General features: G+C 38.9%; 1 protein-coding gene across 6 annotated transcripts in view; it reads left to right on the forward strand.

Moving 5' to 3' along the window:
- DNAH6 (dynein axonemal heavy chain 6) overlaps positions 1 to 18,002 on the forward strand; it is a 342,612-nt gene that overhangs the window by 204,594 nt on the left and 120,016 nt on the right. For all 6 annotated transcript variants that reach the window (XM_058428736.1, XM_058428735.1, XM_058428738.1 and 3 more), the window contains 5 exons: positions 1,747 to 1,918; positions 5,668 to 5,814; positions 6,836 to 6,909; positions 9,093 to 9,247; positions 15,011 to 15,242. In XM_058428736.1, the coding sequence (XP_058284719.1) occupies positions 1,747 to 1,918; positions 5,668 to 5,814; positions 6,836 to 6,909; positions 9,093 to 9,247; positions 15,011 to 15,242 (780 nt within the window). The remainder of the gene's footprint in view (positions 1 to 1,746; positions 1,919 to 5,667; positions 5,815 to 6,835; positions 6,910 to 9,092; positions 9,248 to 15,010; positions 15,243 to 18,002) is intronic.

Genomic DNA, 18,002 nt, shown 5'->3' on the forward strand with positions numbered 1-18,002 from the left:
AGTTTTGCAAAGTTGCCAAACAGATCATGTAAGCCAGATCCTTAAGTAGAATACCAGGCTGTGGTCCTCAGTAAATTCTATAATGATACGCTAATTTTAATGTGTGGATACCAATTTAGTAGCCTTTAATTCATTCATTAAACAAATATTTGTTGAGCACCTTCCATACGCCTGACATTGGTGTATCATCCCTGTCCTCATGGATCTTCTTCCATGGACACAGATAATGAATAAATAAATGAGATATCTAGATAGAGACACACAGTTACTCATGTATATGTTAGAAACTGTATTTGTATTTGTGTCATGGAGAACAGAAGTCTGGAGCTTTTTACATACATATAACATATATATAAATAAAATTATCAGCTTGTCTATTCTCCATCATACACATACAAATGGACAGATTTTCATCAAATTTAAAGATTGGGTTTGAGATGGTCCTACATAAAATACAGACCATGTGGACTATGTTAAACTCATGTTGGGGTCCCAGGAGGGGATACCTAAAAAGGTCATCCTCACAAGTTAAAGCAAATGTTAAACAGGAGGCTCACTGAAAAAAATACTCAGCTTTATTTCAAAAGATCTCATATATGACACCAAATCTGAAGTCACAACTTCAGATTGGACTAACTTGCAAACATTGATATGCATTCTTGTGGCTTCTTCTGTTAGTTACTCCAGGGTTAATGGTGATAAGAATTTATCTATTGAAAAAATAATAATGATTTTTCCAAGCACTTGGGGGTCAAGGACTAACTAATAAATACACATGTTCAAGTTGTGATGTTATGGATGAGAAGATCAGAGAGACTGATGGGAGGACTTGTTTTCGACTGAGTGGTCAGCAAAGGCCTCTGTGGAGAGACAGCACATAACCTAAAACATGAAGGATGAAAAGGCATCTGCCAAGCAGAGAGGGCTGGGCACAGGGAGACGGGAGCAGCAGTGCAGGGGCCTGAGGTGGGAAGGATCATGGGTGTTCAGACTAGTGTGGCGGGGACATGGGGAGCAATGGAAGGGAGGAATGAAGTGAGGGAGCTGGGGGAAGGATGGACCAGCAGGGAGACCAGGATGGAAGTGGAGAGGCCAGAGTGAAGGAGAGAAAGGAGAAGCCCAGATAAAAAAGAGTGGGGCCCAGGATGAGGTGATGTCTGGGGAAACAGAGGGAAGCAAACAGATCCAAGAAATGTGTTCAAGATTGATTTTGCGGGACAGAAAATGGGAGGTGTCTAAAGAGACTTCCAAGCTCCTGATCTGAGCTTAGGAGGGAATGGCCAGCTACTGAGATGGGGAAGCTGAAGTGTGAAGGAGTTCACCATTGCAAGTAAGTCGCATTTAAAATATACATGAAGATGAAAGTCTATGAGAGTGGTGGTCATTCATCCATAAAAGTGAGAGAGAGGGTTTCTGTTCATTTCCAGGTGGGTTTGTGCCCTTCGTGATGACCCCTTGGACTCACCTCAAGCAGAGGTCTAAATTACTTGAGAGTGTGTTCATGTAAATTCACTAGTCAGATATGAAGGTCACTCAGGCATCACAAAACAATCACAGAAGACAGGAGTGAGCACATTCTCAAGAATGTTTTCTGAAATGAGCAGAAGAGCTTTGATACCAGAAGACTTTGTGTTGGAATTTGGCTTTCTATCTATTATTAGAAAACGTTATCATCTGGAGTATTTAAAAGATAGATATTTGCTTTAAAATAAATCTAATCCTCTCATGTTATGTTTCTGGTTCTAGGCCATCTTAAATGGTTTCCTGAGTGACTTTCCACCAGCTGTAAAGCAAACTGCATCAAGCATTGTAGAAGCCTCAGTTGAGATTTATAACCAAATGAGTGTTGACCTCCTGCCAACACCCGCCAAGTCTCATTATGTCTTTAACTTGAGAGACTTATCCAAATGTGTGCAAGGTAGTGTACTGAACCCTCATTTTCTGATCTGCACCCTCCCTACTTTTCCATTGGCCCCCAAATATCTCAGTAACATTATATGTATGCAGGTGTCGGTGACTCACCCAGAAATCGCATCATCTGTTCCTATTCAGGCTGAGTGCTTCACAACTATTTCACATGGCCAATACTGCCTCCCATTTCTCACTCCCAGCTGATTACTTGTCTTTCACTGAAAAAAAAAATAGAAGCAATTGGACCAGAGCTGACTCATCTTCTAAATCTCCCCGACAACCTGCATCTTCCTTCCCTGGGCTGAGCTGCCCCTGCATCTGTCAGTGTCAGTGCTCCTTCTAATACCAAACCCAGTCCCCTCCTGATAGGATTTTGCTATCATAATTCCCACTTCTCTTCTCATCTTCAAAGTTTCTTTTTTTATTGGATCATGCCTAATGGCATAAAAAGCCACTGTCATACCTCCCATCTTAAAAAAAAATTATTTTCTTTTAAGACCCATATCCCCTGATGGTACCCCTCCCATTTCTCTGCTCTTTCTAGAAAGACCTCTTAAAGAATTGTCTCTCCTCCCTGTCTCACTTACTACCTCCAGTTTTCCCTTTAATATACGTCAATCAAAGTGTGATACCCAACACTGCGCTCAACTGCTCTACCTGAGTCCCGTCTCCGTCTGCTCAGATCCACTGGTCAGCTCTCAGCGGCACCTTAACCTCACAGCAATGTCCACGCAACTTTCCCCTCTCCACCTTCTCTAGTGGTCCAGGGCAGGCTCTCCTGGGGTCCCCCCTCACTGCCTGCTGTCGCTCAGTCTGTTTTGATAGCTGCTCCTCTTCTTCCCTACCTCAAAATGTTAGGGCCTCAGGGCTCGGTCTTGAGATCTACACACATATTCCCTCAGTAATTCTGATCAATTCTGCATCGTCAAGTACCATCTACTCAGAGATGGCACTGGAGTGCCTGCCTCCAGCTCCCACCCCTATCTAAGAGTCTGACTTTCATATCCAGCTTCCTTCTCAGTGTGCACCCTCAGGCATCCAGCTGGCCTGCTAAACTTGGCATGTCTAAATGGAACTCTTGCTTTTCCCCTCCACCTTGGCCATGCATACCCCGGCCCCAGAGGAGACTACCATTAGTTGCTCTGGCCAGGAACCTTGAAAACCTCTATGCAATCCATGAATAATCCTGACAGCTTTATTTTCAGAATATATCCCGAATCTAACCACTCCTCACCACTCCATCCACTACCCCTCTAACCTCCTTTCTAATTTCCTGCTTCTGATTGTCCGTTTACCCTGTTCAAAGAGACCCAGCTCTGCCCTCTGCATAGCAGCCAGCCATGGGCCCTGTTGAGACCCACCTGAGGCTGCTTCCAGCACCTGCCTGTGTTGAGTCTCTGTGTGATCTGGATCTGGGCTCCCTCTCCCTTTCATTGCCTACCACTTTCCTCCTTGCTACTGCCACCTCCTTGCCATTCCTGAAATCAGGCCTGCCCAGGGACCTCTGTACGTCACTTGCAATGCTCTGACACCAGATAGCCACATGCCCATGTCCCTTCATATCTCCTATTACCTGTAATCATATCGCACATATTTCTCTGCATATATATGTGTTTATGTATCTGTCTCTCCCATTAGGACATCGGCTCCCCAAGGGCTGTATGCTTAGTTCACCACTGTATCCCAGTGCCTAATCGGGCCTGGCACTGAATGAATGAATGTCTAGATGAATAAACAAATCTCCCCTGATTTTGTATACAAGGACACTAACTCTTAGTTTCTCCACAATCTCCTTCGTTCCCTGACTCCCCATCCAGTGTCCTTTGTCCTACACCACTCTTTATTTATTTATTTATTTATTTATATTTTGAGATAGAGTTTCACTCTTGTTGCCCAGGCTGGAGTGCAGTGGCGTGATCTCGGCTCACTGCAACCTCCGCCTCCTGGATTCAAGTGATTCTCCAGCCTCAGCCTCCCAAGAAGCTTGGATTACAGGTGCACACCACCATGCCCAGCTAATTTTTGTATTTTTAGTAAAGACCGGGTTTCACCGTGTTGGTCAGGCTGGTCTTGAACTCCTGACCTCAGGTGATCCACCCGCCTCGGCCTCCCAAAGTGCTGGGATTACAGGCATGAGCCACCGCGCCCAGCCAATATTTTTTTTTTCTCTAAAAAGATTCTAACTAACATGTATAAGTTTGTTTTTAATATCTGCAAAGTAGCCAAGGTAGAAGCTGTGGAGTGCTTCCATGTGAAGCAATGACTGGCCTCTTTGAAAGCCAGCTCTCTTTCCTGTCTTCATCACAATCTAAGTCATTACCTGTTGTGCATTAACAAGTCTGGGAATGAACTAGGAGATGCTGGCCCATGGCAGGAGCTTAGGCATTAAGAACCCTGCAAACCCCTCCTGCTCCTCCCTAATGCACAGTTCTCACACAGTTTCCTGATCTTCCCAACTCCCGATCTGAAGGCTCTGTCATTCTTCTTTTTCTTCCTCCTTCAAGAGCCTGAAGGACTCTCAAAGCTGGCACACCATCCTTGCCACAGGATGACAAAATAATTTGTTTTCTCTTTCTCCACTGAAATCTTGCCCTCTTATACTAGCAGTTTAGTCCTGTGATTCATGAATTCAATTTTCCTAGAAAACGTTAGAATATGACTTCGTTTCTTTCATGAACTACTTCAGACTCACTGATCCTCAGACATTGTCTAATCTAGTCATTTATTTATTATCCTTCCCAATTGCCTTTCTATTCCTATTTTGAAGATAATTTTTGAGCTTCAAAATTCAGGATCCACTTTATTTCTGAAATGACACATCATAAAATACACAGGAAATTCCAGTGTTGAATCTCTTTCTCCTTGTTTCCGCATTTCATCAAAAGTCCTAGAAATTTCCTTATTTCTACAAAAATTAACTGAAAATAATTAAAACTTCAAGCATTTCAAGAAACATATATGTCAAACACACACACAAACACCAATGTGAGATGCAAAAAACAGGTAGCATCATTATCTATAGAAATACCCTAGTATTCCAAAGCAGCATGAGCAGTACCTACCATGCTGTGTGGTACCCAGTTTCTGCTGTGCATGCCCACGTGCACAGTAGACACTCTCCCTGCCCCTGTCTACAGTGTGAGGAGCCCCATATTGGTGGTCCCTGTGGAGAAGTACCATTTCCAGGAATTCTTGTACATTGTTGCTTTGATTGTAACTTGAAATCATTAGAACTGTGTTTGCAATAACAATTTACACTAATGAAATGAGTACTCAGAATAATCTTAGTAGAAGCCAGAAGGGCCAGGGGCCTTTGGTGAGGACTGACATTGGGGAAGAAAGAGAGAGAAATGCGAGTTTCAAAAACAATATAAGCATTGGAAGGAGGAAAGTTGCAAGATAAGTAAATATATATACTTTAGTATATTTTAAAATAATGTGAGGCCCTTCACTTAACATATTGCAATTCATGTAATAATGAGATAAACTTTGCTTATATTGTGAAGTCTGACCACTTCACATGCTCAGTTAAAGAAACATCACAAAACAGGGAAAAAATGTTTTTGTCAAATAATGTATCCCAGTTTTGTTATCAAAAAATGAGGACACTATTAGTATATGTTTATATCCACTGGGGAAGCAGTCATTTTTGGCAATATGAGGGTAAAGTTGTACTTAAGGTTTTCCTAATTAAACTATTACTGGAGATTCTACAAATGTAGAATTTTTCTTTTTTTTTCTTTTCTTAAAAAACAGGTATCCTCCAAGGTGATCCAGGAACAATAAGAGAAGAAATTCAGATATTTAGGCTCTTTTGCCATGAGTGCCAAAGAGTCTTCCATGATCGCTTGATTAATAATGAAGATAAGCACTATTTCCATGTTATTCTGACAGAAATGGCCAGTAAATATGAATCTTTACCTGTTCTTTTTTTTATTTGAGTAGAAAAGCAATTTGGTTTCTACAAAGAACAATTAACACAAAAAGAATTTTCATAATTTATGAGTAAAAGTTATTTTCTTTGGTGGTTCAAATATATATTAAAATATATGAAATATTATGCAATATTATAAAATAATTTTATTAAAATTCAGGAAGGGTCAGCCAGGCATGGTGGCTCATGCCTATAATCCCAGTACTTTCGGTGGCTGGGTACTTCGATCCCTTGGGCTCAAGAGTTCGAGACCAACCTGGGCAACAAGGCAAGACTCCATCTCTACTAAAAATACCAAAATAAATAAATAAATTCAGGAAGTGTTCGTATTTTAATTTATTATAAAGTTTTAAGTAGAGGAGAGAAAGTAGGAGAAACAGCATTTTGTCTGATAAGAAGCCAGGATAGGCCGGGCGCAGTGGTCATGCCTGTAATCCCAGCACTTTGGGAGGCCAAAGCAAGGGATCACGAAGTCAGGAGTTCAAGACCAGTCTGGCCAACGTAGTGAAACGCTGTCTCTACTAAAAATACAAAAAATTAGCCGGGTGTGGTGGTGTGCACCTATAATCCCAGCTACTCAGGAGGCTGAGGCAAGAGAATCATGTGAACCCAGGAGGCGGAGGTTGCAGTGAGCTGAGATCGCATCATTGCACTCTAGCCCGGGTGACAGTGCAAGACTCTGTCACAAAAAAAAAAAAAAAAAAAAGGCCAGGATAATTTTAAAGTACTTCTTATTTCTTAAATAGGTATCCAATATTCATTATTTAACAAATGTTTTAAATTCTTTGTTAAGTATTCTTAATCTTAAACTTGGGAGATTATCAGCTAAACTAAAGTGGCATGGAGTTAACACAGTATTCTCTCAGTTTTTATATATACTAATTAAGTCTTCTAAGTAAAGTAGCAGCTATTGTTCTATATGTTTTATCACTAAAATATTCCATTCAAGATTATCATTATATTAAAAACTTGGTTTTGTTCTTTAAATAGACAAACATTTTGGAATTGCAATTGACCTGGAATATTTTTTGAATAAGCCCATCATATTTGGAGATTTCATTAAGGCAAGTATGTTAGACTGACTTGACCTCATTTGAAAATTGTAAAGCATTTATTATTTTCCAATTCAAATGTATATTCTTTAAAAACTTTACATGTGTGAGGAGTTAAGATCTAGGCCAGATGTCAGCAAACTATGGCCCATGAGCCACATCTGCCTGCTGCCTATTTTTGTAAACAAAATTCTATGGAACACAGCCACAGCCATTTATATATATGATTTTTTATATGGTTGCTTTTGCTCTACAACAGCAGAGTTCAGTAGTAGTGATAAAGACCATATGACCTGCAAAGCCTAAAATATTTACTATCAGGCCCTTTACAGAAAAAGTTTGCTGACTCCTGATCTAATTACATTCATTTTGGTAACGGTTTGAATCAGAGAGGTATCAGGTATTCAGTTTGGAAGGAAGTGGAGAGGTCTAGTCTCTTAACTCGGGACTTCCCCTTTATTGTACTCTACGTAGTGAAGCTACTTGGTTAAGAGAATTGTTCTCTTCATTTCAGAGTAACTCTAATTGCTAGCAAATTTTTTTATATATTTAACTTCTTTTTATTCCCTTATGAGTTCCTCAAGCCTGTCTCCGCAATACCGTCTGTCTAATTTTTACCCTCTGGACCTAATTTTACCCTCTGGTAAATTTTACCCTCTTGACCTGCCTGGAATAAATCTGCTGTCTCACTGCCCTGCCTACATTGGCAGATAGCCATGTTGTTTTACTAAGGTGCCTCTTGTTCGAGTAAAACATTCCCAGTGTCTCCAAGAGGGCAGAGACCACGTCTGTTTTTGTTCATCTTAAGTTCCCAGGTTCCTGCACAGAGGTACATAGCAGGCTCTCCGTCAATGCTGGTTCAACACATGAAGGAACTTGTCTTTATATTATATGTAGGCAATACCTCACCACTCTGGTAACTCCACTCTAGATAAGTATTACCACCTGACAAATAAAAAAGATAAACTACGTATTTTTGTAAAGTATATATTTATATTTATTATTAAAAGTATGGTCCAAAGTTTGTTTTTAAAGATTATTTTCCTGTGTGTTTCTAGTTAATTGTATTATCAGATGAGGGAATAAACAGAAAAAGAACAGCTAGATTCTTCTTGCATTGCCTATGTGTGTTTTAGTAAAACATTCCAGGAGAAAGTGCCCCTGGGGCAGTTGCTACATACAATAGAGAAGGGACATCATCAATAGATTAAAACAAGGACTTGACGCCCTACAGTTTACACCTGAATTTCATTCTCAACAATTTAGGTAACCCTAGATGACTGCTATTTAAAAACTACAAATAGTTCTGGCATGATTTTTTATAATAATAGCAGTCTGCCATGCATAGTTTTTAACCAGTTAGCTTTTCCAATGTCAATAACCTTAACAGCAAAAAAATGAAACCAGGTCGGACGCGGTGGCTCACACCTGTAATCCCAGCACTTTAGGAGGCAGAAGCAGGCAGATCATTTGAGGTCAGGACCTTGAGATCAGCCTGGCCAACATAGTGAAACCCTGTCTATACTAAAAATACAAAACTAAGCTGAGCGTGGTGGTGGGCACCTGTTATCCCAGCTACTCTGGAGGCTGAGGCAGGAAAATCACTTGAACCGAGGAAGCGAAGGTTGTGGTGAGCTGAGATCGCACCACTGCACCCCACCCAGCCTGGGCAACAGAGAGAGACTCCATCTCAAAAAAAAAAAAAAAAGTGAAATCAGAATGTAGCATTGTGAGAAAAATCAAAACCCTATTTCTGAGCTCCTATGTAAATTTTATTGCAAAGACCTTTGGCCGGGCGCGGTGGCTCACGCTTGTAATCCCAGCACTTTGGGAGGCCGAGGCGGGTGGATCACGAGGTCAGGAGATTGAGACCACGGTGAAACCCCGTCTCTACTAAAAATACAAAAAAATTAGCTGGGCATGGTGGCGGGCGCCTGTAGTCCCAGCTACTCGGAGAGGCTGAGGCAGGAGAATGGCGTGAACCCAGGAGGCGGAGCTTGCAGTGAGCCGAGATTGCACCACTGCACTCCAGCCTGGGCGACAGAGCAAGACTCCGTCTCAAAAAAAAAAAAAAAAAAAAAAAAAAAACCTTCAAAATTCCAGTGTAGCTCTTGAAGAAGTTAAATGAAATGGATTTTCCAGGTTATGTGTCCATCAGAATTGATCCAACTTGGTTCTTCTCCCATAAATTATAGTTTGGAGCAGATAAAGCGGATCGGATTTATGATGACATGCCTGATATAGAGAAAATTGCAAATGTTCTACAGGACTATCTTGATGATTATAATCTCACAAATCCCAAAGAAGTAAAGTTGGTGTTCTTCCAGGACGCTATAGAACATGTTTCAAGGTATAGTGCTATAAGGCGCCCAATAATGCATTGATTTAATATTTTTTGTATTAAAGGATAAAAAAATAAGTTGTATAAACTCTTCAAACAGATTGCTAGATGGTCAGAGGTCTTTTATTAACTGTCACCATAACTTAAGAGTTATTGTTTAACATATTTTAAATATTTGTGGAATGAGCTTTCTATGGAATCCCCAGAGTCGTTATTTTTGCTCAATATTAATAGATGGTTTCTGTTTGTTTGTATCTGTTCTGTCTTGTTATAAAAAGGATATGAGGTTGTTTACAGAGATACATGTACGTTATAACAAGGCTAATTCCATGCATGCCTAAAGAAAGAAGAGCTTCAAAATTATAGCAAAACGAGTTCAATCCAGGATCAAAGATTTCACCTGCTTGCGAGTCTGACTCTTACCCACTGCAAGTGTCCTATGAGGGACAACCTTGACACATTCATGAGCATCCAGCCTAAATATCTGCAGTCCTTGGGGCACACTTCCTGAAATGGCTCCTGTCCTGTTTGACAGTTCTAATGCTAAAATGATCCTTCCAGGATAAGCCAACATCTGCCTCCTGTGCTTCTGGTATCCATCCCATCCTGTGAAGCAGTCATGATTAAGGCACTCAGTGTGGGTATGAAACCATGATATGGAGCATCTCATTTACCTGGTACAACAATCTCTCTGTAGCTCAGGATCATAATCTCTTTACAAGTAAGGCTCAGAGAATGTCCCAGTGGTCTATTGCTACATAATAAGCCACTCCTACCCTTAACAGATTCATTTTATCATCTCTCAATTTTCGCAACTGTTCTCTCTGAGCATCTCTCTTGCAGTTGTAATCAGATCGCCGCTGGAGTGCCTGGAGCATCTCTGCCTCCATATAGTCTCTCCACTTGTCTCTCAGCATGGCAGCATCAGGGTATCTGTGTTTCTCAACATGGTGGCTCAGGGATCCAAAAGCAAGTGCTGCAAGACAGAGAGCCAGGCAGAAGCCAAATGGCTTTTTTGACATAGTTTTGGAAGTCACATAGCATCATTTCTACTGTGCTCTTCTAGTCAGTGCAGTCATACAGGCCCACTCAAGGTCAAAAGAAGAGTACAGAAACCCTATATCTTGATGGAATCAAAGAGCAAGTAGGACCAGAGGCATTACTGCAGCCACTTTTTGGACAACGTAGTGTGCCACAGAGAGATTAGGTAAATGGTCCAAAGTCCTCTAGTCAGTAAGTGGCAGGTGGGGATCACAGCCAGTGCTGCAGCTCTAACTCTACTGTGGGTGCCACTACCCAAAATGGACTCACTTTTTTTCATAACAGCCCTCCAAATATTTGAAGATGATTCCCATATTCTTCTTAGCTTTATCTTCTCCAGGCAAAATTATCCCACATCTTTCTTATTGCCTGTTAGAGATTACTTCCAGTCTTCACATACTGAGCACTTTATAATTTTTCAATATTCTACTTAAAATGCAGCATCCAGATTTGATATCATATTCTGTGGAATAAATATAGCAAAATACAGTGAGAGTAGGATTTCCCATGGTCTACTGCTACAGCAAGATTTTCATGGCTTTGGTTTTTTTCCTGTGTTAACTACATTTTAGTGTTGGTCCTTGTTAATACTGACAGTTAAATCCCTAGGATTTTTTTTCACATAAACCATAAGCAAATAAAGTCTTCACCTGTTCCATATTTCAGCTCTTTAATTAGCCCTAATTCAAGATTTATGTTTGTCACAGCTTAAGTGTTATAACATAGGTCGTTTGTCATTGGCTTGTCCAGATGCCACTTGCTTCCCCTCTGTCCCCCTGGCAGCATACCCACATGTTATCCCCTAACAACTTTTATTCCCATCACTCAGGCAGGCCCTAAGCCTACAAGGAAAAAAATAATGGCAGCATTTTGGTCTGAGAAACTTCCTGGGGAATAGACCAGACCATAAGCAAAGTTGGCTTAATTCTATTTATAATCTTTCTTACTTTTGTGAAGGAGAATTACCAGGCCCCTCAAGGTTTGCTTAAAATATTATAGACGGAAATTAAAAACCATTTGTAGAATGGTGAAGATTCGGTTTTCAGATGCACAAAGGACTGCCATGTAAATAATGATGTAGACTGTTCTCTTTTATTCAAGAGAGGATCAGTAGTTAGGAATCAGAGAAAACATATTTCTGCTTGTAAGAGCGTTCAAACAACTAATGCTGATTAGCAATGGAAAGGACTTTTTTATGAAAGTGAGTTATGGATTAATTACTAAATACTCAGTAATTTAGCACGCATTACATTTCCATTTGTTGGTGACATTTTAGTTTTTGGCTTTTTAACATAGGGTAAGTAAAAGTCTTTTAACTCGGGGGAAAAATTTGCTTCAGAGCCTGTGCTTTCAAAGAGCAAATGTACCAGGCAGTTTCTGCCCATTGTATGCCCCCAAAGTTGTCACCACACTCCAAGGATAGTAGAACAAATCTATTAGTATTTAAGCCACTAATTAGGAGAACCATCTCTTGCCTACCACATGAGAGAAAATATAACTTAGCTACTACATTAGAGGATTCTTACTAGGGGAAGTTTTCAATCCATTTATAAGTAAATTGCCAGAAAAAAATACTACTACAAAGCACAATGGACAAGTAGTTTGTTTCTAGTTGTTTCAGATAGAAATAATCAAACTACTATAAATAATAATGTACATGAAATAAGGAAAGAGTGACATATAAAGTGCAAGATTTTTATCATATTCAATATTTCATCAACAGTAGGACACTTGTACATTATGGGAAAAATAAGAAAACATTATTTTCTATTCACTCTGCCCTCAATTTTATACTCGCCTGGGCAGCTGAAGAGAAATAAGCAAATAGACATCTGATGTGTCTTTCAGTAGATGTGTACTGTGGCAGACACATAGCAATGACAATGGTGCCTATGGGTCTTCGTTATTCTAGTAGAGGAGTTGGCCAAAAGTTCTGGGGAAAATGTTGACAAACTACTTTGGTAAAGGGCCAGATAGAAAAGCTATTTCAGGCTCTGCAGATCATACTGTAACTACTCAACCCTGCTGTCATAATGCATAAGCAGCCACAGACAGAAAGTGAATGAATGAGCTTGGCTATGTTTCAACAAACTTTATTTATAGACACTAATATTTGAATTTCAAAGGATTTTCACATATCATGAAATATTACTCTTTAAAAAATTTTTTCAACCATTAAAAAAAATCTAAAAACCATTCTTAGCTCGTGGGTCATTAAAAAACCACATTGTTAAGGGGCAGGATTTGGCCCGCAGGCCATAGTTTGCTGACCCCGGTTTTAGACAAAGCCATCTTACCAAGGCACTCAAGATATGGAAAAAGTGGACCTGTCTGAGGAGCAGGAGAGGATGTAAAGGTGGAGGAAACAAATTTCAAAGTTTGATTCTTATTTCAGAAGATCCTAAATAATGACTGGGAGTCTGTGCCTTGTCCTGGAGGAAGACTTTTTAAATAAGTCCTTGTAGACTCCCTGTTCTATTCTTACACTACATAGCTCCTATCTCCTGCCACCAAAGATGATGTATATAGTAACTAACTGTTACAGTCTCTAGAAGTTGGTTACTTGAATGTGGAATTGATGGAGCACCCGCCAAATGCTATGCACTGTTCTCACAGAGAAATGGACAGCATCCAGGCCCCCATGATGAAGCTTACATGTGGGAAAGAGTTAGCAATGGTTTTCTCTAATGAGTTACAGTGACCATGTGATGTTTTCATAGTCAAAAACTAATAAAGCCACTATAATTTTAAAATATTTGAATATTGTTTTCTTCAATTATCAGCAATATAAATTAGATAGATAGATAGATAGATGATAGAGAGAGAGAGAGATAGATAGATAGATAGATAGATAGATAGATAGATAGATAGATAGATAGATGATAGATAGATAGATAGATAGATAGATAGATAGATAGATAGATAGATGATAGATAGATAGATAGATGACAGATAGATAGATACATTCCAAGAAGAAGGAAGGGGAGGAAGAGGAAAAATAATTGAGCCTGCTTTTATATTTCTCCCATGATTTCTAGATTTTAGACAATAGTAATAAGTTTTAAATTATGTTTTTATTTTATGTCTTCTTAAGAAGAATTTGTTGATGTTATCGCCGCCTTTTCTATCATCTTAACAACAATGTATAGAGTTGATTCTCATACATACTGGTCACCTTTATACTAATATCCTTCCCCCTTCCCAGGTTTTTAAATTTCATTCATGTTTGTGTATATCTTCAAGGAATCTTTTAGGGAGGCTTTGCAGATTATTTACTCTCTGAGCCATAACATGGTATTTTTCTCCCTCTAACCATTGTCTTGTAAAATGTCATCTTGTCGAATAGATGCCTGAAGCCAGCCTAAAATTATTTGTTCCTTTGGTGATAATCTATTATTTCTGCATTAGATAATCATAAACTTTTCAATTATGTTTAAAACATAGGTTTCTACTATAAAACTTCTACATGTAAATTACTTACAGATCTCCTAGGAAACATTTAGTGTTTTGTCTCTCCTCTAATTTTTTTCTTGACCTTTGAGTCTGTGGGTTCAGCCCCAGTGGTTTCTTCTATTATGTCAGTCACCATTGCCTCAGTTCTATTCCTTCTCATTCCTGTAATTTCTATGGTGTGGCCTCTGGGATGCCATTTGTTTCTCCTAGATTTGCCCTCCTTATCTTCCATTTTCTCTCCCATTATTTTAAGATTGCTATCTTTTTTCTGAGTTCTGGGTATATTCCTGGAGTTTGGCCTCTACTTTTCCTGTTCAACTCTCCACAGTACTCTATTTATGAGACTCATCACCTTCCACTCAGGTTTTCAGTTTAGTAGATTTTCCATCTCTACCCAACTTTTCCTAAATTTGGGGGGGTTTCCCTCCTTTTTGAGTGCTTTCTCTCTAGTATCAACATTGCAGTGCTTTTCAAAATTCCTGTTGGGTGGGCGTGGTGGCTCATGCCTGTAATCCCAGCACTTTGGGAGGCCAAGGCAGGCGAATCATGAGGTCAGGAGTTCGAGACCATCCTGGCTAACACGGTGAAACCCCATCTCTATTAAAAATACAAAAAATTAGCCGGGCGTGGTGGCGGGCGCCTGTAGTCCCAGCTACTCGGGAGGCTGAGGCAGGAGAATGGCATGAACCCAGGAGGCGGAGGTTGCAGTGAGCCGAGATCACACCACTGCATTCCAGCCTGGGCAACAGAGCAAGACTCTATCTCAAAAAAAAAAAAATTCCTGTTAACATGAATCAGAAACTTTCTAAAATTGTGTTGGTATCCTGCAGTAAATCCATTTCAAAGTGTTCTATTGATCTCTCCTTCTGCACTGTGGTGTCTTTTTCTAGGTTCAGTGATTTCTCTGCTTGCTCATTCTTACAAATGGAAACCTGGGCTTACCAACTGACAATATAAGTTGTGGCCTAGATCAGCTAGGGTCTCCAACAAAGTCCTTCAGACTTCAGGGAAAAGAGATTTTACTTTATTCTAAATTTGTACGACTAGGGCCAAGACCCAACAGCCTGTTAGGAATGGGGGAAAGAATGAAAAAGAGAAAAGCTGAGCAGTGCTGTTCACCAAACCCTGGCCTCAGATGCAGCCTGCTCTTCCCTTGCAGCATCCTGCGCAGAGAGGAGGCTCCACTGGCCACCAGCCTTTGGCCCTGGGGTAGGCTCTCTGAGCAGGAGCCATGTCTGTGAACTTGAAATAAACCTTTCTCTGCTCTGATGTTGGCAGGATCGCTCGGATGATACGTCAAGAAAGAGGCAATGCCCTGCTTGTCGGAGTAGGAGGCACAGGAAAGCAGTCACTCACGAGACTTGCAGCTCATATATGCGGTTACAAATGTTTGCAGATTGAACTCAGCCGGGGATATAATTATGATAGTTTTCATGAAGACCTGAGGAAGTTGTACAAAATGGCTGGTGTAGAAGACAAGAATATGGTTTTCCTTTTCACTGACACCCAGGTGTGTGTTTAAACAGCCCATGGGTAAGAACAGGAAATGTATGGGTGTTACAATCGGGTGTGTGCTTTGAACAGTTTGTAGGATGAAGTTCAAGGGGACTGTTCCCTTTGATAACAGAATTCCCACAGCTTGTAAAAGACTTTTATAATACATTTTTATTTATTTTACCAAGTATTGTTTCCCTCCTTAAATTCTTAGTAATTAAATTTGATCAAAGGTCAAGGAGGTAAGTTTTTAACTTTTCTTCGAGGGAAAAGGCAAAGATAACAGAAGGTAATAAACTGTATAAAAGTGCATATAAGAAAATAATTTACCAAAAATTCAATTAGGGAAACATGACTTTACTACAGAAAGGAAAAAATAAGGGCTATCTTTTGGGTTAAATTACCTTTAAAATTGAAGTAGGATTACATCTATATCTACGACAGCTAATTTAACTGATCTTGAATTAATTCTATAGCAGAGGACTTTCTACATTGATTATTCTTGAGTATTTTTTCTTTAGAGAAAATAAACCCGTCTAGAAATTAACCAATGAATAAAAAAGTGATAGATTTGATGCATAAATTTTTTTAAATACTGTAAGCAGAATTAAATACAAAGAAAAAATTGGAAAAATATTTTTAGTATCTATGACATGCAATGAGTTTATATCTTATTATAAAAATACTTATCACAAATGAAAAAGGAAAAGTCAAGCACATCTATAGAAGAAATAGAAAAAATGTGATAGAATGTGAATACACAGTTCAGAAAACAAAGGGCTTTAAACACCTGAAGAAATTTTCAACCTCACCATTAATGAAGGAAATTGTAATAAATAAAAATGCCAGTGACTGGCCATCAGAGAAATGCAAATCAAAACCACAGTGAGATACCATCTCACACCAGTTAGAATGGCCATCATTAAAAAATCAGGAAACAACAGGTGCTGGAGAGGATGTGGAGAAATAGGAACACTTTTACACTGTTGGTGGGACTGTAAACTAGTTCAACCATTGTGGAAGTCAGTGTGGCGATTCCTCAGGGATCTCGAACTAGAAATACCATTTGACCCAGCCATCCCATTACTGGGTATATACCCAAAGGAGTATAAATCATGCTGCTATAAAGACACATGCACACATATGTTTATTGCGGCACTATTCACAATAGCAAAGACTTGGAACCAACCCAAATGTCCAACAACAATAGACTGGATTAAGAAAATGTGGCACATATACACCATGGAATACTATGCAGCCATAAAAAATGATGAGTTCGTGTCCTTTGTAGGGACATGGATGAAACTGGAAAACATCATTCTCAGTAAACTATCTCAAGGACAAAAAACCAAACACCGCATGTTCTCACTCATAGGTGGGAATTGAACAATGAGAACTCATGGACACAGGAAGGGGAACATCACATTCCGGGTACTGTTGTGGGGTGGGGGGTGGGGGGGGCGGGGACAGCATTAGGAGATATACCTAATGCTAAATGACGAGCTAATGGGTGCAGGAAATCAACATGGCACATGGATACATATGTAACAAACCTGCACATTGTGCACATGTACCCTAAAACCTAAAGTATAATAAAAAATAAAAATAAAAATAAAAAAATAAAAATGCCAGTGACTTGGCCTTGCAAGTTGATAATGGTTAAAAATCATAATATACAGTGTTGACAGAGGTGTGGGAATAATAAGCCTGTTTATTCTTCACTGGGAGATTATAAATTAGCAAAACCTTTCTGGAAAGTAGTTGGCAATATGTAGGTAAAGCCTTTACATTTCTTTTACATTATAATCAAAGCTATGTACAAAGTTGCACGTATAAGAATATCTATTGTAATGTTTTTAAATAATAATCTGAAAGAGTATTAATGTCCAGTGAAAGTCGTATGCATAATATCTGATATAACCAGATACTAGAGCACTATGTAAAAACTTTAAAATTATATTTTAGAAATATCCACATTTTAATGTATATCTCGACATGCATGCCCTGTGTACAAAGAGAAAACATTTGAATCATGGGATTGTGAGTGATTTTTATTGTCTTAGTTTTGCTTATCTGTAGTTTCTGATTATCCTAAAATTAAGATATTTCTGATAGTGCTTTTAACATTGCTTTTAAAAATCAAACTAGTTATATAAAAAGTCTCCAAGTATTAAAGCTCCAAAGATCAAGTCATATTGTGTTGCTTCTCTTTAGACAAAAAGTTATTACATTCTGTTGGAAGCCCCAATCAATCTCAAATGTTCTACAATAATGAAGAGTAAATGTAACCATAAAAATAAAAATGCATGTGTCTATACATGAACTTATATATACACAAAACATTATAAATGTGAGAAGAAATTGAGAGAAACAAGATGTTAAAAATAGAGTTTAATTGGCTGTAACTTAACAAAGTAGAAATAACTATGATTAGATATTTTACATAATATAATTTCTAAGCTACAATTAATAGCTAGATACTATATGTCATATTTTACAGAGAAAGCAATTATTTTCTAATACTACTGAATGTTTACAAAAATTAATCATATACTAGATTTAAAGAAATTTTTATTAAATTGTTAAAAGCATAAGCTGTACTCATAACATTCTTTGCCCATGCTTTAATTAAAGGAGAAATTAATGATGTGTCTTAGGACTTTAAAACGTTCATATAAAGATCAAGAAAGTCAAAATCTCTTAGAGACTAAGAAAAATGAACTTAATATAAAAATCTATGGAATGCAACCCAACAGTTCTCAAATTTACATTTGTA

This window comes from Hylobates moloch, unplaced genomic scaffold, assembly GCF_009828535.3.
Source record: "Hylobates moloch isolate HMO894 unplaced genomic scaffold, HMol_V3 SCAFFOLD_15, whole genome shotgun sequence".
NCBI lineage: Eukaryota > Metazoa > Chordata > Mammalia > Primates > Hylobatidae > Hylobates > Hylobates moloch.